Here is a 20567-nt window from a genome sequence, read left to right on the forward strand (position 1 = left end):
AATGCGTCTGCAAAAATGGTGATTAAAATCATGCTTTGAAGGTTGCTTAGAAATTGGACTCGAGTGTATCTAGTAAGTATATGTTCAGTGTTAGCCTTTATCCCTTCCCCTACTCCCAAATGGCTGTGATTAGCAGAGGTTGGTCTTACCTTCCCAAATATATATCAACAAGCTAGTTATACCACACACTTGTTTATTGTTTTCAGTGCCACAAAATATATGCATTCGTATACAAAGGCTGTGAGATAGTGGAAAGAACCCTTAAGTCGGTATCAGAAAATAGCAAGTCATTTTATCTGAGTCTCAGTTTTCCCACTGTAAAACAAGTCAGCTAATGTACTGTTCTAAGTTATACAGAACTATTCAAATGTAAGCCATAGCTTTATTTTCTATCATATATTATGGTTCATTGAGAGGCATTTAGAGGGGAAAATATCTCTTTCCAGAAGACTAAAATTCTACAGGAAAAATGTTTTCCTGTTTGGGAACTATATTCGGGACAGAAAAGGTTTTGATTATTACTTTTTAAAAATTCATGTTTTGGGGAAATAAGATTTAAAAAGTAAAACGATCTGGGGGGGGGGGCGGCGAAGGGATTTGTGCAGGTTCCATTTCCACCACTGATATGCTCTGTGGGCTTCACCAAGTCTCCTTCCCCAAGGCAGGACCTGGTGTGTCTCAATAGCTCTTAAGGGTCCATCTGGTTCTGAAACTCCACAACCCTTCGGGTTATTAGCCGGGTTTCCAAACTGGATTCTGTGTTCTGCTTAGGCGCCTTAGGAAATTAGAAGGTGATGTTCTGAGCAAGTAGAGATTCAGGTCTGCTTTTCTCTCTCTTACAGTAGGATTCTTCATAGGATTCCATTTGGGGGAAATAAAGGAATCACTATTCTAGAACTGTCATTTAGTGGTGATTCTCAGCTTTTTGGAGGCTATATGCCTCTTTAAGAATCTGATTAAAAGCTCTCGGCACTTCTCACCAGAATAAGGCAAGCCTCACATACATACAAAGTTGCATGCTATCTCTAAGGGGGGTGGGCAGCTCTTAACCCACCGAGGCCGATCCATGGAACTTCCGTCTTATATAAGCTCTCTCAGCTCATGGGGAGCTTGTTATTTGTGGATGTGGCCACCAGATGGCGATAGAAACTAAGGCCCATCAGCTTAGAAAGAGGAAGGGCAACAGGTGTCTCAGCAGCCAAGCTCTCTCTTGCGTAAACTTGCATCCTTGACGGCTAGGACTTCCATTTCAGTCCCCAGACCTTCCGCGGCCCTCCTCTCTGGTCCTCCGTATTCTCTCTCCTTCCTATTTCGTTCCACACGCATAACCAAGGCGACAGGCATGGCCTAGATCACTGAACATCTAGCCTTTAGATAACGAAGTGCCTGAAGCAGAGGACCAGGGAGCCAATGGTAGACATAAGGTGTTCACGTTGTTCACATCTGTCCGTTTGTCTGTGGTGCCTTTCATTTTGTCTTTTGGAATTTCCAATGCTGGTGGATGCCCTATCTGGATTTGTTCATTTAAAAAACATTTATGGATGTCCTACTTTCCACCTGGGCCGGGCACAATGGATACAGAGAAGCCTCCTGCCCTGGGGGAGGGGGCACAGTGGTAGAGGAGTTGACATACATGCAAATCTTTTTTTTTTAAATAAATTTATTTATTTTTGGCTGCATCGGGTCTTTGTTGCTGCGCGCGGGCTTTTCTCTAGTTGTGGCGAGCGGGGGCTACTCTTTGTTGCGGTGCGTGGGCTTCTCATTGCAGTGGGCTTCTCTTGTTGCGGAGCACGGGCTCTAGGCACGCAGTCGGTAGTTGTGGCTCGCGGGCTCTAGAGTGTGGGCTCTAGAGCGCAGGCTCAGTAGTTGTGGCGCACGGGCTTAGTTGCTCCGCGGCATGTGGGATCTTCCCGGACCAGGGATCGAACCCATGTCCCCTGCATTGGCAGGCGGATCCTTAACGATTGCGCCACCAGGGAAGTCCCTTTGCGTGCAAATCTTATAATCAAGCCAGTGAGTAAGAGGCTGTTGACAGATTTATACCAACCCTCCCTGGTGGTGGTGGTACAGAATGTCAGGGGAGGCCTCTCCAAAGATGTCACCTCTAACTGACTCTGGCAACTGGCCTGGCATAAGGCAAGAGAAGGGAAAAGGTGTTCCAGTTAGAGGGACACAGAAGTAGAACACAATCTGGCAAGTTCAAGGAAACGCAAGCTGCTCAGGCTGGAGCAAGTGCCTTGGGAGGCGGGGCTGAGAGATGGCCGTGGAGGGGCCAGGCCTGGGCTGATGAGAATGGGAGTCCTTGAAAGATTTTAAGGTGGTGCAGGGGTGGGGAGAACATTGCAGGTATACTGCAGTCACCTTAAACATATGCAAGAGTGAACTCCTCATCTTCCTCCTGACTCTCCAGTCTGGGAAAGGCACCAGCCACTCAAGCCGAAATCTGGAGTTACCTTATGATTTCTCACTCAATAATCACATCAGGTCCTACTGCATCCACCCCAGTTCAGGTCCTCCTGATTTTCTTCTGCAATAACGAAAGGGGTAATAACTCGTCTCCCATCAGCCTAGGACCTCTCTGATCCTCTTTATCCCGCTCACATTGACTTTCTTAACTTCCCAGCTTAACCATTTTCAAAACTGCCTCAATGCCTTTAGGACCGAGTCATATTCCAACGCCAACTCACCTCTCCAATCTCTCCTCCCCAGTTCCCCTTCCCACTCTAGGGTCTACTCAGTCAACTGCCCAGGTGTTCCCGCATGCCCCAGGCAGTCAGGCCTCCGCGCCTTGTTGTGTGGTTTGCTCTGTCTGGAAGGCCTCTTACTCCAGGCTGGCGAGCTCATACTCGGCTCAAGTGGCACATCTTCTGAAGCTGTTTCTTACATCCTCTACCTCCCAGCACAAGCCATCACTTGCTCGACTCTGTTCCTGGAGCAGGCAGCCATTGTTATCTGTGTTACGCACCATTGTTACTTATCTCCTCCATCAGACTGTGATTTCCTTGAGGAAAGAAGAAACTGTGTCTTATTCATTTCTCTCATCTGCACCGGGATCAGTGCTTGTCACATAGTAAACAGTGAATAAATGTCTGTTGAATAAATAAGCAAATGAATGTATAAAGAAAGAAAGAAAGAAAGAAAAGCGTTGGTGCTGCTGTGCCCTTTCCTGAGCTTGGCCTGAACCCTCTGGAGCAGAAGAGTGAAAGCCCTCCTCTTCAGAACACATGAGCTCATGTCCCAACTTCCCGCTGTCGTGGCATCTCCTCTCCAGTCACAGAACTACTCGCTCATCCCTCAACACACTCCCTGAGCTCCAGCCCTGGGCTTGCATAATTTACCTTTCTCTGGAATGTTTCCCTGATGCGCCAAAATCTTACACAAAGCGCCAGAGAAGCCTTTTTGCTCCACGATGGTGTTTTAGGTCCTCTAAGTCTCCTTGTCACTTTACTCACCACTCCTCCTTTGCTCCCACAGCACTCTGCTTCCATCACAACACTCATCTTGTGTGAAATTTATCTGGGTCTGTGTCTTTCCACTCCTACCCGACCCTGTGCTTCTAGAAGGCAGGGCACCATATCCTGTCCCCTGGCATAGTTCCTGGCATGTGGTAGATGATACCGATGCACTGAGGGGGACTGACCATTACTTCAAGAATCAGGTGAAAGGAGTTGAACAAGGGAAACAAACTTGCCCAAAGGTATACACTTGGACGGTAGCAGAACTGGTTCCAGCACCCAGGTCCCTGGACTCCCTGCCCAAAACCCACACCGCTACAGTGCGCTCCCTTTGGACAAGAATCAAGAGGGGGAATTCTGAGCACTTAGAAGTCCTGCGGCCTTTACTGCTTTCATGCAGGCCTTTACTGAGGCCTGTGCCACCATGATGTGCTGAGTTGCTTTTCTGGGACAGATACCTGGAAGCAGTGGATTTGGAGAAAGGTTTCTCTTCCAGGGCTCAGGGCTGACAGAGGCCTCATAAAAGGAGCCCAGTACTGTGCCAGGCACATCACATGTGATGTAGCTTTTAATCCTCCTGACAGTTCTGAGGGACAGGTATTACCCTCACACATCCGGTGAGGAGAAACGATACATGGCAGACATGGTGCCAGAAGATACTCGAACACAGGTGTATAGGGGAGCTCCCTGGGGGCAGAGAGAAGTTTGGGAGAAAATGCTCCCCCAAGCCCAGCAGCTTTTCCTTTCCATTCCTGGCTCCCAGCTGCTCCCAGAGCCCCAGGTGGATGGGGCTATCACACCACCACTTGTACATGCTTTGGTTTTAATATCAACCCAAACCTCTCTCTTGGCTGTTAGGAATGCTTTCCTAGTTTTTCCCAGCCTCTTTATTTTGCACTTGTTCTTTTGTACATTTTCTCATGTTATGGTAACATACTACACCACAACTTCACTCCTTCCACTCTACAAGATGCCAAGTACCTTATAACAATAAAGGGCCAATTTAATTTTTTTTCTGCTATTTTTTTAAATTGGAGTATAGTTGAATGCTTGTAAGTAAATTAGCCACCATTTAGAGTTCTGTACCTGTCACTGGCAATCCTAAGAGGTCATTTGGACCATCCTTCTGGATCTGACTCATTCCAAATGGATCCTTCCTGTGAGGGAAGAAAACTCAGAAAATTCTGTCCCACAATCTCTAAGAGGTGAGGTGATCTTTGTATCTCAAACTCTTCTGGCTGCAACATTGAGCCTGCCTTCTCTCTGTGGTTACAGAGAGAAGCTGTATTTGTGAAATTAAATGAAGGTACAAGCTGTATATTCTGCCTTTGGTCATTCAAAGCCACTGGGAGAATGAGCCTTAGAAATGATTAATCACAGGTAAGTTCTCCATGGACATTTCTGATTTTACTTTTTACCCCCTATCTTTCTGTAGAATAGTGCTTGCTGCAGGGTCAGTGATGCTTTCATTCTGGAACTTCGTTACTTGAAATTTCACTTTCCTCAACCCTCAACAGAATTATGGCTTTCCAGGGCATGTGACCCACCACACACCACCACACATCACATGTTACAGGTTTAACAGCCCCCTTGAAATAAGAAGACAGAGATTGGCTAGAATCTAGCTAGAGGGCCAAAATGAATCTAGTGAAACGACTTTGTTTTCAAAAACAAAAAAGATTCTGCTTGTCTTGACAGTGTCATTCAAAACTCCTTCCATTGGCAATAGTTACTATTCTGAATTATTAGTTATTTTAGCTTAGTGGAAGAGCTGGAGTTTGAGGACTGAAGTCATTTTAACCAGAATACATACTATCTGGTACTTGAAGAAATATTAGTGGCTAGTAGTATAGTAAGAGTAATAATAAAAAAGTCATGGTTTTATCTCTAAGATGTTTCATTTGTTGTAACTCTATCAGGATCCCTCATGAATGTAGAAGGGGAGAGAGAGAAGGCTGGTATTATTGGCCTCAGTAAATACTATTTCACTACAATCATCAGGCATATTTATGTCTATGCTAGGCAGAGATGAAGGAGCTGGTTCTCTCTCAAAGTCCCTACTCAAAAGTAACCCTCTAAGATCATTTTGGAGATCAAATGAGGTAACTAACATAAAAGAGCGCTGTAAACTGTAAAGCATTATTCCTCTTTCCAGAGTACCTAGTGTGTAATGTGAATGTCAGAAGCAGTGCATGGATAAAGCCCATCCACGTACTTTGCCAGCACTTGGCATTGCTAGTCTTTTTTGTTTTCGCCATTCCAGGGGAGACGAAGCAAAACCTCACTGAGGTTTTAATTTGCATTTCCATGATGTTTCAGCATCTTTTCGTGAGCTTATTGGTCATTCTTATATCTATTTTTTTTTTGTGAAGTGTCTGTTCCAATCTTTCGCCCATTTAAAACAAAAATTGGTTGCGTGTCTTCTCACTGACTTGTAATAGCTCTTTATATATTCTACAAATAACTCCTTTGTCAGATATGTGTTTTGAATATTTTCTCACATTTGGTGACTTGCCATTTGGTTTTCTTAATGGGATCTTTTGAAGAGCAAGTTTTAACTTTGATAACAACTACTTTATCATTTTTTTCTTTTATGATGCCTGCTTTTTAAATCCTATATAAAAATCTTTGTTTACCCCAAGATCACAGAGATGTTTTCTTCTATAAGTTTCACAGTGTTAGACTTTACATTTAGGTCTCTGATACTTTTGAGTTAACTTTTGAGTAGTGTGATATGAAGTAAAGGTTTTAAAAAAAATTCCTATATGTTTTGTTTATGGTTCCCTTTGCTGTGCAAAAGCTTTTGAGTTTAATTAGGTCCCATTTGTTTTTTATTTTTATTTCCATTACTCTGGGAGATGGACAGAAAAAGACATTGCATGCACCCCAATGTTCACTGCAGCACTGTTTACAACAGCCAAGACATTGAAGTAACCTAAATGTCCATTGACAGATGAATGGATAAAGAAGATGTGGCACATATATACAATGGAATATTACTCAGCCATTAAAAAGAATGAAATAATGCCATTTGCAGTAACATGGATGGACCTAGAGATTGTCATACTGAGTGAAGTAACTCAGACAGAGAAAGAAAAGTATCATATGATATTGCTTATATGTGTAATCTAAAAAAAAATGATACAAATGAACTTATTTATGAAACAGAAACAGACTCACAGGCTTAGAGAATGAATTTATGGTCACTGGTGGGGAAGGGTTGGGGGAAAGACAGACTGGGAGTTTGTGTGACATGTACACACTCTATATTTAAAATAGGCAACCAGGACCTACTGTATAACACAGGGAAACTCTGATCAATATTCTGTAATAACCTAAAATGGGAAAATAACTTGAAAAAGAATAAATACATGTATATGTATAATGGAATCACTTTGCTGTACACCTGAAACTAACACATTATACTCCAATATAAAATAAAAATTTAAAAAATTCTTATATGGATATCCACTTGTTGAAAAGACTTTCATTTCCCTATTGGCACCTTTGTCACAATCATACATATATTTTTTCATTCTACCCCCTAGATTCACTAATCTGTTCTAGTGATTTGTATGTTTACCCTTTCATCAATACAACACTGTCTTGTCTAACCGTAGTTTGACAGAAAGTCTTGAAATCAGGTGGTATAAGCCCTCTTTTTTTTTTTAGATCTCTTTGGCTATTCACATTTTTTTAAACATCTTTATTGGAGTATAATTGCTTTCCAGTGGTGTATTAGTTTCTGCTTTATAACAAAGTGAATCAGTTATACATATACATATGTTCCCCTATCTCCTCCCTCTTGCGTCTCCCTCCCACTCTCCCTATCCCCCCCGCAGGTGGTCACAAAGCACCCAGCTGATCTCCCTGCGCCATGTGGCGGCTTCTCACTAGCTATCTATTTTACATTTGGTAGTGTATATATGTCCATGCCACTCTCTCTGGCTATTCACATTTTAGCATATTTTGCATTTTCATGTAAATTTTAGAATTGACTTATCAATTTCTATGAAAAAGCTAGTTGGGATTTCTATTTGGATTGCATTGAATCTACAGATTAATTTGGGAAGAATTGTCATTTTAATAATATTGGGTCTTCCAATTCATAACTGTAGTATATTATGACTCTCCATATTTAGGTCTTTAATTTCCCTCAGCAACGTTAGATAGTGATTTCAGTGAAGAGATCTTGCATGTCTTTTGTTAAATTTATTACTAACTAGTTCATTTTGGGGGCATCACTATATAGAGAATTTTTTAAAGTTCATTTTCCCAATTTTTCGAGGCTAGTATGTAAAAATTAAGTTTTGTATAATAATCTTTTATCCTGTGACCTTGCTAAATTCCCTTATTAATTCTAGTATTTTCTATATTCTTCAGGATTTTTTATATAAACAATCATGTTACCTGCAAATAGAGACAGTGTTACATCTTCCTTTCTGATATTTGTGCCTTTTATATTTTTCTTGTTCCCTTATTGAACTGGCTAGGATTTCTAGTACACTAGTGAATAGAAGTGGTGAGAGCAGGTATTCTCTCCTTGTCTCCAATATTAGGGGAATATGTTTACTATTTCTCCATTAGGTATGATATAAGCTGTAGGTTATCCTTTGAAGTCTGTTATTAGTTTGAGAAAGTTCTCCTCTATTCACAGTTTGCTAAGAAATATTTTTTGTGAAGAGGTATTAAGTTTTGTCAAATACTTTCTTAGCATCTATTGAGGTGATGATTATATGATTTTTCTCCTTTATTTATCTTAATGTGATGAATTATATCGGTTGGTTTTTGAATGTCAAACCAACCTTGTATTCCTGGGATGAACATTACTTTGTCATGGTGTCTTATCCCTAATGATATATACAAACATATATATTCCCTAATCTATATTATCCCTAAAATACATACACACATTTTAAATATATATATATATATATTTTTTGTTGTTGTTGTTGGATTTGTTTTCTAATACTTTTTTTTTTTTTTTTTTTTTTACGTGGGCCTCTCACTGTTGTGGCCTTCTCCCGTTGCGGAGCACAGGCTCCGGACGTGCAGGCTCAGTGGCCATAGCTCACGGGCCCAGCCGCTCCGCGGCATGTGGGATCTTCCCGGACCGGGGCACGAACCCACGTCCCCTGCATCGGCAGGCGGACTCTCAACAACTGCGCCACCAGGGAAGCCCTCTAATACTTTTTTGTAGAAAAAAAGAAATTCTCTATCTATCATCACAGGGAATAATGCTTTGTAATTCTCTTTCTCATAATCTTTATCTGGTTTTGGTAGTAGAGTTATGTTGGTTATATAAAAATGAGTTGCAAAAGGATTCCTTCCTCTTATGTTTCCTAAAAAGAATCTGGGTAATATTTGTACTATTTTGTTTGAATATTTGACAGAATTAACCAGTAAACCACCTAGCTCTCTAGGTATTTACCCAAGAGATATGAAACAAATGTCCATAAAAGATTTGTTAGTGACTGTTTATGTACAAATGCATCTTAATTTGTACTAGCCGAAACTGGAAACGACCCAACTGCCCATCAACATGTGACTGGATAAGTAAGTTGTGATATAAAGATACATTGAATTACTCCTCAGCAATAAACAGGAAAAACTAATGATGCATGCAACAACATGAATGAATGCCAAAAGCATTATGCTGATTGAAAGAAGTCAGAAAAAATAGTGATACTCTATGATTCCATTCAAGTTAATTCCAAAAAATGAAAACTAATGTAGTGACAGAAAGACTGTCAGTGGTTTCTGAGGAATATGGTAGAAGGAAGGGCACATTACAAAGGGGCATGAGGACATTTTATATATATGGCATTGACTGTACTTCTATTACCCTTCAAAAATTATTTAAAAAAAGGGGGGGAATCCTAGAATTGAAAAATGAATTAAAAAAACTATCCAGGGCTTCCCTGGTGGCGCAGTGGTTGAGAGTCCGCCTGCCGATGCAGGGGACATGGGTTCGTGCCCTGGTCTGGGAAGATCCCACATGCCGCGGAGCGGCTGGGCCCATGAGCTATGGCCGCTGAGCCTGTGCGTCCTGAGCCTGTGATCCACAATGGGAGAGGCCACAACAATGAGAGGCCCGTGTACCGCAAAAAACAAAACAAAACAAAACTATCCAAACTGAGCACAGAAAGGAAAAAGGATAGGAAAAAAAAAAAGAATAGTATCGGTGACATGTAGGTAAGTTTCAAGTGGTCTAGCATATGAGTAACTGAAGTTTCATATGAGCCTCAAAGGAAAGGAGAGACAAAATGGGGCAGAAGCAATACAGGTAGAAATTTTGCTGGACTGAATCAAAAATATCAACACACAGAATCAGACAGGCAAGTGAACCCCAAACATAGTAAATATAAAGAAAAACACACATTAGGAATATCACATTCAAACTGCTGAAAAAAGATAAAGAAAAAAACTTAAATCAGTCAGAAGCCCAAATAGCCAAAACAATCTTAAAAAAGAAGAACAAAGTTAAAGGTCTCACACTTCCTGATTTCAAAACTTATTACAAACCTCCAGTAACTAAAGCAGTGTGGTACTGGCATAAAGATGGACATATAGACAAAGGGAACAGAATACAGAGTCCAGAAATAAACCCTCAATGATTTTCAATAAAGATGCTAAGACCATGGGAAAGATCTTTTCCACAGCAAAGTACAGTCTTTTCAACAAACAGTTTTGGGAAAATTAGATATACACATGCAGAAAAATGAAGTTGGATCTTTACCTTATACTGTATGCAAAACTTAATGCAAAATGGATCAAAGACCTAAATGTAAGAGCTAAAACAATAAAACTCTTAGAAGACAGCAGGGGAAAATCTTCTTGAAATTGGATTTGGCCATGATTTCTCATGTATGAAATAAAAAACACAGGTGACCCCACATGCCGCGGAGCGGCTGGGCCCGTGAGCCATGGCCGCTGAGCCTGTGCGTCTGGAGCCTGTGCTCCGCAATGGGAGAGGCCACAACAGTGAGAGGCCCACGTACCGCAAAAAAACCCCAAAAAAACCCAGGTGACCAAAGTAAAAAGAGATAAATTGGATTACATCAAAATTAAAACCATTTCTGTGCATCAAAGGACACAATCAACAGAGTGAAAAGGCAGTCTTTAGAATGGGGGAAATATCTGCAAATCACGTATCTCATAAGGGGTTAATGTCCGCAACATACAAAGAACTTTTACAACTCAACAATAACAAAAGACTCTGATAATAAATGGGCAAAGGACCTGAGTAGACATTTCTCCAAAAATGATATACCAATTGGCAACAAATACCTGAAAAGATGCTGACTATCACTGATCATTAGGGAAATGCAAATGAAAACTACAATGAGATGCTACCTCACACCCATTTAGGATGGCTACTATCAAGAGACCAGAAAATAACAAGTGTTGGCAAGACGGTGGAGAAACTAGAACCCTTGTGCACTGTTGTAAATTGGTGTAACCACTATGGAAAACAGTATGGCAATTCCTCAAAAAGCGACAATAGAATTACCGTATGACCCAGCAATTCTACTTCTGGGTATATACCTCAAATAACTGAAAGCAGAGTCCTGAAGAGTATTTATAAACCCATGTTCACAGCAGCGTTATTCACAATAGCCAAAAGGTGGAAGTAACCCAAGGGTCTAACAATGGATGAACAGATAAACAAAATGTGGAATATACATGTAATGAAATATTTATTCAGCCTTAAAAGGGAAGAAAATCCTGACACATGCCACAATGCAGATGAACCTTGAGGACTGCATAAAAAGACAACTACTGTATGATTCCACTTAAATGAGTTACCTAGAGATAAATAGAATGGAGGTTATCAGGGGCTAGGGGGAAGGTGAAATGGGGAGTTGTTTAAGAGTGGAGAGTTTAAATTTTGAGAGTTGAAAAGAGTTCTAGAGATTGGTTGCATAACAATGTGAAAGTACTTAATACTACTGAACTGTACAGTTAAAAATGGTTAAGATGGTACATTTTATATTATGTGTATTTTACCACAATTTTTTTTAAAAGAAGAGAAAAAAAATCATTCAGAGGAAGAAAGATACATTACATACAGGAGAATAAGAATAAAAAGAACAGCTGACCTGTCATCGGAAACAACGAAGGTCAGAAGACTATAGAATGGCATCCTTTAGAATGCCGAAATAAAACCATCATTCCAGAATTTTATACCCAGCAAAAATATCTCTGAAAAATAAAGGTGAAATAAAGGTATTTCCACATAAATGAAAGCTGGGAAAATCTGTTACCAGGGACTCACATGGCCAAAAATGGTAAAGGAAGCTCTTCCTTTACCAGAAGAGCTCTTCCTTTACCAGAAATAAAAACAGATAAAAACCCCACTAGATAATGTTTAATATTTGCTTTCAGCACTCATACGTATTTTAAACTTAGGAGGGAAAAAATAGTATTTTATAATTATGCAGATATTTACTATTTCTGCTGCTCTTTCTTCGTTCCTGATCTTAGTTTCCTTCTGGTACTTCTTTGCTTTAGCCTCATTATTTCTTAAGTCAGATCTCTTGGAAATTCTCTTATTTAACTTTCATCTGAGAGTGTCTTAATTTTGTTTTCATTCCTGAAGGAATACTTTTGCAGAATATAGACTTCTGGGGTGATAAGAGTTTCTTTTTCTTTCCATTAATTTCAAGTGTGTTTTCCTTTATCATATGGAATACTGTTATAAAATGGGCTTTTAAACCTGTGTGTAGTAGTTTCAACATTAGTTATATTGGGGTTGGCATCTGTGCTCTCCCTTGAGAATTAGTTTGCTGGCTCTCTGTAGGCTGAGAAATTTTGGACTATATTCTGAATGTTGTGATACTATGTTGTATAGACTCTGGGTTCTTTTATCATCCTCTGCAGAATGTTGATTTTGTTTGTGCAGGCAATCAATATGGTCAGGTTCAACCTGTAACTTCTGTTTCTCCTCTGTGTGTGGTAGTGAAAATCTCAGTTTAGTTCACAAAGTTCTGGTTATGCTGATTTGAGTCTGTCCCACACATGGGTAGCTCAAGGTGAGCCTGAGACTTGTGTGGGTTTACACCCAGAATCAGGAATTGCCTTCACTAGCTCTCTCCACACTGGGATACTCCACTCCTTTCCAGTCCCCAAAGGGCTCCTTTTCTGGTTCCTCTAACCAGAAAGATGAGGTTTCTATTAGAGTTTCAGCAGTCTGCCCCACTGTGCTGCTTTGTGATGGAGCCCACTCTCAGGACAAATCCACCAGAGACAGAAGATTTACCTGTGTACTCACATCTCCAAGTTTTGCTCCCCTCCATAATCTGCTTCCTTTCTTTTTCTTTACAGAGTCTTTGGGTAATTATATTTTGTCCAGAGTTTTTATCTGTAATTAGTGGGAGGGACAGAAGCCTGTGGTGGCTTCTGCCACCATAGCGGAACTGGAACTCCTAAGTTCTTTTTCAAAGTTTCTATCTCTTTCCTAAATTTCACCATCTCTTTACTCATTATTCACCCCCTCTTCCCACCATAGATTAAAGCAAGTAACACAACTATTTTAAAGTCTTTGTATGCTAGCTCCAAAAACTGGGTTGATTTTAACTTGTTTCTATGACCTGAGCTCTCTAGGACTATAGGTCAACTTTTAGTTTCTTCAGATGTCCAGCAATTTCTCATTGTATACTGACATTTGGGATGATATGTTATAGAAATTTCCTTCATAGCAAAAGCCATGTAAATTGAATCTCGCTAAATGTGGGTCCCCCCTTTTTTTTTTTTTTGGTCCCTTGTTTTAAGAGTCAAATCAGTCCTGCTTTTTGATTGCTCTTCAGTGCCTTTGAACAGGATTTTAAAATATTTTGTCCAGAGTTTATAATTGTTACAGTATGTTTAGTATCATGCATGCTACTCCACCATTACCAAGAACTACATAATCCTTCTAGACTGAAGAAAACTTCCTTCCCGCCCTCCTTTCCTGCTTGGAATTCTACAAACACTGTTTGAACTTACTGTTTTTTAAAATCTCCCTGAGATCCTGCTCATCACCCTCTCGCTCCCACACCCACACAAGTTAAAAACAAAGACACAGAGAAAAGCACAACTTGATCAAGGCCCTACAATTAAGCTGCTTCCCCAGATGTAGATAAATTCTGTCTCATCTATTATGTTACCTCCATAGCACAGATTTGTTCAAATATTTATTATGCACCTACTATGTGCCCTGAGTCCTGTCCCAAAGAACAGTAACATATTAATATAAAAATCCGTAATACGAGGTAGAAAGTTCCAAATGCTGTGAGAAAGATCATCAAAGACTGCTATGGGAATTCAGAGAAAAATGAATTCCAGCTAGGAAGATTTAAAAGAGGTTTTACAGAGGAGGTGAGGGTACAGAGAGTGGGCCCAGCTGCTAATTCAAGCAGAGACATTTATATATGTGTTCGCTGTTGCCTTAGCAGTACCATGGGACTGGAGGTGGTGGCAAGTTGTTAATACTATATAAAGCCTTCCACTTAAAGTATGCTCTGCAGTCTGCACTGACATCATCTGCAGTTTTGCAGAAAGGCAGGATCTCAGGACCCACCCCAGGCCCAGTGAATCAGAATCAGCATTTCAGCAAGACCCTCAGGTATTTCATAGGCACATTAATGTTTGAGAGGCACTAATATAAAGTGCTCTGTCTTTCACTAGAATTATGACTGTAAGACCTCGCATTCTCTGCTACCAGGCAATCCTACACGTAGTAGAAGGGGAGGCGGCACAGGAGAGCATCTGGCAATATGTCCTGAGCACCTCCTACCTCCTGGCTACCTTAGGTATATTTTGCCATTTTTACGCTCGTTAAGTAAGCCTTTGAATTAATTATTCCCACTCTGCAGGTAAGGAAATTGAAGGTCAAAAAGGCTCAATATGTGGTCCAAGGTCACAAAGAGGTGGCCAAACCTGCATTTGAACCCATAACTGACTGACTGCAAAATACTTTTCACTCTGTAAAATACTTTTCATTCTACTATACTGTCTCTGGTCTGTGCTTCAGGAGAATCAGGTACTAACTAGTTCAGTGATCTTGGTTAATTCATTCTACCTTTTTAGAACTCAGCCCTTCATGTGTATGTTGATGGAAGTCGACTGAACTAGTGAAAGTTCACAAATGAATCAACGCTGCTTCAGGAAAATGGGATTTTCAGGCAGACTTAAAATTGAGTGTTGGGAGGTTCTGTTGCATGAAAATGACTCAGAAAACCATAACCAGAACAGCACAGTGTAGAGAAAAGAATACAGGACCAGAAAGGAGAAACCTGGGTTCTAGTCCTCTCTGTCATTTATTAGTTGTGAGTCTCAGTTTCTTCATCCATGAAATGGAGATAAATGATCTACCCTGGCGATCTCTCAGTGTGTTTAACTGGTTTAAGTGAGATTATGCACGAAAATACTCTGTGACATGATTTATTAATACAGCCAGTTCTCTAATTGCCTTAATTTTCGTAACACAAATTAGATATTTCTAAATTAATTCATCAAGGAACATGGTTTACAACCTGCTGGCCATGGTAGAATTGGGAACCAGCTCTGGCAAAAGCCCACCAGCTCTGCACTTTCGTTTACCCTAACAATGAGAATAAAAGGTAATAAAAATATGTACAGGCTCTGCACCTGTTAGAGTTGATGGTGTTAGAAAAACAAAAACTTATTCCAGAGCAGGGAGTCCTTGCTCTAGAACTTTCTGTGATGATGAAAATGTTTTATATCTGTATTACCCAGTATGGTATCCACTAGACATGTGTGGCTACTGAGTACTTGAGATATGGCTAGTATAACTGAGGAACTTAATTTTAAATTTTATTTAATTTTCACTGATTCAAAGTTAAATAGCCACATGTGGAGAGTGGCTGCCACATGGAACTGTAGCTCTAGAGCAAAAGTGAGATAAGGATTTGTTCCACAATGTTAAGGTTTTATAGTTACACTCTTAGGGCCGACAAGTGCACTGACTTTGTTTTTTGCAATTCTGAAACTCTAGTTCCTAATGCCTTTTTTTCAAATTAAACCAAAAAGTTTTATAGCATGATTTTTGATAACGGGAGGCTTCTTTGGAATCCAATTATCATTGTATAGCAACGTAGATGATACCAATACAATGTGAAGGTTGCCTAAGCAAAAACAGTGATGTTTTGTTTTATAATTATATATTTGCCCACCTGGAAAGATAAAATAGTTTACTCTTACGTATTTAAAATTAAAAAGCAGAGTCTGAAAATTACTAGGCCCTGCGAGTGGTTGCTCAACCAGCTACCGCTTGCCTACCTTGCGTTTTCTGCTCTCCGGCTTATGCACTGGTGCAAGTAGAGATACTCCTGAGGTGCACTGGTGGACAAGGCGGGCTGCACGTGGTTCGACACCGAGGGTTCAAAGGTGAACAAGGTTGGCTGGCTGGAGTGCGACGGGGCTGAGGATTTTCGTTCTCGGAGAAGGTGCTGATTGGAGCTGCTGAGCTCAGCTGGAGAAGAGCGGGGGCCGTGACTGGCTGAGGAAATGTTCCTCAGGGAGTCTGTGAAAAGGAGAAAGAGCTCTCTGAATGGTAAAGGAAGGGAAGGTGTCCTTATCCCAAACTGGGTTGTCAGACGAGGAGAAAATACTAAGGGCAGAGGCAATGGTTCAGCCGCAGCATTCTCTTCCTCATGCACCTGCCCCGGCTCTGCCCTCCCAGAGCGCAGGGCTGTGGCTTCCAGGCTCTGGACCTCCGTACTGCTCCTGGAGGCGACTCCCTATCACAGCCTGGGCAGTTTCTGCCCCACTTCCAGGAGGTGTGCCTACTCGAGGTCCAGAAGTGCGACTCTGGCTCTCGAGCAAGGCCAGCCTCTGGGGCGGTGAGTGCCACGGCCTTCCCTCTCTTTGGTGGCTCCTGCTCTCATCATCTCCCTCAAAGCTAAGCTGGCTTTGCTAAATGAAGCTTTGCTTCCTGAAGACTTATTTACTGAGTCCCTGGACTGTGTGTTACTGTACTAACGACAAAAGCACATGTAATTGGAACGGTCCCTTAAGACTGGTCCCAGCTCCTCCCGCCTACCCTTCCAAGTCCTCTGAGGACGATGTTCCCCACATCTTGTACTCACCACTCTCCATATATTGGTCTTTTTTCTCTGAACTCTTATCTTAAACTCTCGTCTGTTGTGTTAGAAAGGAAGTGAGGTATTAAAGACAGATAATAGTTTAGAGTAATACCCCCAGCCAAGGGCATTATTCATTTGGCTGGCTCTCTAAGCTTAGTCCAAATTCCTTAGCACAACATACAAGGCCTTCCACAGTCTGACCTATTTCCTGTTTCCCTCCTCCCATACCCCAGGCATATGAAAGCTTCATCAGTCTGTGAATGCACCAGCCCCCCCCTTTTTTTTTTACATCTTTATTGGAGTATAATTGCTTTACAATGGCGTGTTAGTTTCTGCTTTATAACAAAGTGAATCAGTTATACATATACATATGTTCCCATATCTCTTCCCTCTTGTGTCTCCCTCCCTCCCACCCTCCCTATGTGACAGAGCGAGAGAGTGGCATGGACATATATACACTACCGGCCCCTTTCATGATTCTTTGTTTTGGCGTATGCTGTTCCTTCTGCCTGGATTTCACTTCTTCTCCTCTGGCACTCACACACAGACTTTAAGACCCTACACGGGTATCACATTCTCTCTGAAACCTTCGTGGACTCGGCCATTCTTCTGGGTGCTAACAGCACGTGGCCCATGCTTCATTATATCCACTGTCACCCTGCTTCCTTGCCTGGCCCGTGGGTTTCTAAGAACAGTGACGGATGATGTTACCTCTACAGTGCCAGCATTTACCGAATAAACCCCAGGTACATACAGAGTTCTGAGTCTGTCTTTGTAGAATAAGCAAAAACATTCATTCAGCATACAATTATTCCAAGAGTGAAACTTTTTTGTTCAAAAGAAAGATTTAAAGATGTAATTTCTGGTGGGAGGTAATGTTTTAGTGGTGATGATGGTGGCTTTCTATGGTTATTCAAAGCACTTCAGAGGGGACATAGTTCCCTATTATCTGACCTATTTTAGGGCCCTTCTCATGGCCCTGGGCAGGATCCACCAGCTTACGGATGCTCTACAGCATTAATGACTCTGCAGTCTTTTCTGCTGCTGGGCAAGACAACTTCTGCCAGCGTACAGCAGGAAAAGCCACAGGCCTCTGGGGAAAAACTGTCCCATTGACAGCTGTATTGACCTCCAAAATGAATTCCCATTACAGGTCTCGCAGTGAACTGGATGTTTGTTAACAGAATCAATGGCTTCATTACTCCATTAGACCTGCAAGATGAACTCTCTAGTGGCAGAGGAGAGGGTTTGTGCTGGGGGACAGAGAAAGCCCAGCGCCGGTGATCAGCCCAAGCTGCTGCCTGAGGAGACATAGGGAATGTGCAAGGGAAACCTCTGGTGCATTCTACACTCTCTGTGGTCTTTTGGACTCCTCCTCCTCTGCCCAGCCCTTCAATGCGGGCTTTCTCCAGGGTTCTGCCCCAGACCCTCCTATGACCTCGCTCTCACTCTGGAGACTCTCCAGGGGTATCCTGTCCACTCTCACAGCTTCAGCTATGTGATAACAGCTCACAAATCTGCATCTCTAGCTCAGTTCTCTCTCCTGGGCTCCCTGTCTTATATCCCCACCCCCACCCCCCCCATCTACTGAGCGTCTCCATTCAGCTGTCCCACAGGCAGGTCAAGCTCAACAATCTAAACGGAACTCCTCCTCCTGCGTCTCTAGTTCAGTGAAGTGCATCAACGTCACCATCCAGTCAGTTCCCCAAGCCGGAAACCTAGGCATCATCTGTGACTCTCCCCTGTTTCTCAGCAACCACGGCATGTCATCATGTCACTGCCTTGCTTAAAATTCGTCACTGGATCCCTGGTATCCTCAAGATGACTTACAAAGCTCTCTCTTTTAAAAACCACTTTCCTGTTTATTTCTTCAATCTTGTTTCCCACCTGTACTTCCTTGTGTTTCAAACAGAATTTCAGGAAAACACCAACCCTCTTTCTCTTCGCTCCATACATCAGGCTACCAATTCAGTAAGGGCAGAGATACTGTCTCTCTTGTAACAGTTTTACCCCTAGAATGAAGCCCAGTCTGTGATCCAACTCCATAATCATGTGTTGATTAAACACAGGAAGTACATCTAGCATAATAAGTCATACTCCCTCAGTAACATCCACTGACTCCTCATTACCTTCAGAATAAAGTCCAGGTTCCCCAATCTGACAAGAATAGCCATTTTGTCACAACCTACTTATCCTGCCTTGTCACCCAGTTCATCCTTCATGTCCCCTATGCTGAATGCTTGTGGGTCTGTATAAAGGAAGAGTGACCTATCCTCAGCTCTAGGGTCCTCTGCCTCCAGCTCAGGCTATGGATTCAAATCTGTGACCCAGTCTGTTTACTCACAGAGCTAGAGAAATTTCACCTGAGTCTCAGTTTCCTTATTTACAAATTGACATAGGGTGGTTTTATGAGGATGAAGTGCATAGAGGGCCAAGAAAGCACTGCAGGTTGTAGGTACTCAAAATGTGTTCTAGTCACTTCTGTATCTCTGTGCCTAGAACAGTCCCAGCACATAGTGGGGTTCATGACACTGAATTCATTGTTGAATGAATAAAAGAATTTTCCCTGGAATAAAAATCCACATATGCTTGTTTCTTGTGGTCAAAGTCAGAGAGGTTTTTCAGGTCTGTCAATAAGATGAAGTAAGGGTTAGCATGAGTTGGGCCCACAGACACCTGGAATTCCACTCTTCTGACATAAAGCCGTGTCTATGAAGCCAGTTAGCTCCATAATGGCCTGCAGCCCCAGAAAAGTTCTTTCAAAGCTGTTTGGGCACTAAATCTTGCCAAAAGCCTACCTCAGCTTGCAACTTTAAAAGACTTCTACCTGAATTCATGTGATGATTCCTTGGTACCTTTACTGGGTTGAACGGTGTCAATCCAAAATTCATGGAACCTCAGAATGTGACCTTATTTGAAAACAGCGTCTTTGCAGATGTAATTTATTAAAATGAGGTCATACTGGATTAGTGTGGAACCTACTTCAATGACTGGTGTCCTTATAAGAAAACAGAGACAAAGACATACAGGAAGGGGATGAAAGAGGGAGAGATTGGATAAACAAAAGGTGATACATCCATACAACAGAATATTATTCAGCCATGTAAGTGAATGAAATACTAATACATGCTACAACATGGATGAATCTCCAAAACATTATGCTAAGAGAAAAAAACTAGTGATAAGACTATAGATTACATGACTTTATTTATGTGAAATGTCTAGAATAGGAAAATCCAAAGACAGCATGTAGACTAGCGGTTGCCTGGGGTGGGGAGCAGTAATGGAAAGTGACTGCTAATGAGTATGGTATTTCTTTTTGGGTTGATGAAAATTTTCTAAAATTAGACTGGTGATGGTTGCACAACCCTGGGAAATACTAAACCCACTGAACTGTATATTTTAAAAGGGTGAATTTCATGCTATGGGAAATACATCTCAGTAAATTTATAAACACACACACAGTTTGACAGTTCCTCAAAAAGTTAAACACAGAGTCACCATATGACCCAGCAATTCCACTTCTAGGTATATACCCAAGAGAAATGAAAACATACATCTACACCAAAACTTGTAAACAGATTTTCACAGCAGCATTACTTATAATAGCCAAAAGTAGAAACAATCCAAATGCATATAAGCTGATCGATAAAGAAAATGTGGCATAGCGTGTAATGGAATATTCAGCAGTAAAAAGAATAAAGCACAGGACTTCCCTGGTGGCGCAGTGGTTGAGAGTCCGCCTGCCGATGCAGGGGACACGGGTTCGTGCCCCGGTCCGGGAAGATCCCACATGCCGCGGAGCAGCTGGGCCCATGAGCCGTGGCCGCTGAGCCTGCGCATCCGGAGCCTGTGCTCCGTGACGGGAGAGGCCGCAACAGTGAGAGGCCCGCGTACCACAAAAAAAAAAAAAAAAAAAAAAAAAGAATAAAGCACAAATACATGTTACAACATGTACAAACCTTGAAAGTACTGTGCTAAGTGAAAAGAAGCTAGATTCCATTTATATGAAATGTCTAGAAGT

At 41.6% G+C, this 20567-nt stretch overlaps 1 protein-coding gene across 2 annotated transcripts in view; it reads right to left on the minus strand.

Annotated features, from left to right (window-relative positions):
* Window positions 1-20567, minus strand: part of GAB2 (GRB2 associated binding protein 2) — a 174752-nt gene that overhangs the window by 11534 nt on the left and 142651 nt on the right. For both annotated transcript variants that reach the window (XM_027083506.1, XM_027083507.1), the window contains exon 3: window positions 15738-15981. In XM_027083506.1, coding sequence (XP_026939307.1) covers window positions 15738-15981 — 244 coding nt within the window. The remainder of the gene's footprint in view (window positions 1-15737; window positions 15982-20567) is intronic.

Source organism: Aethalodelphis obliquidens, unplaced genomic scaffold (assembly GCF_003676395.1).
Source record: "Aethalodelphis obliquidens isolate GAN/ISIS:26980383/991018 unplaced genomic scaffold, ASM367639v1 scaffold50, whole genome shotgun sequence".
Lineage (NCBI taxonomy): Eukaryota > Metazoa > Chordata > Mammalia > Artiodactyla > Delphinidae > Aethalodelphis > Aethalodelphis obliquidens.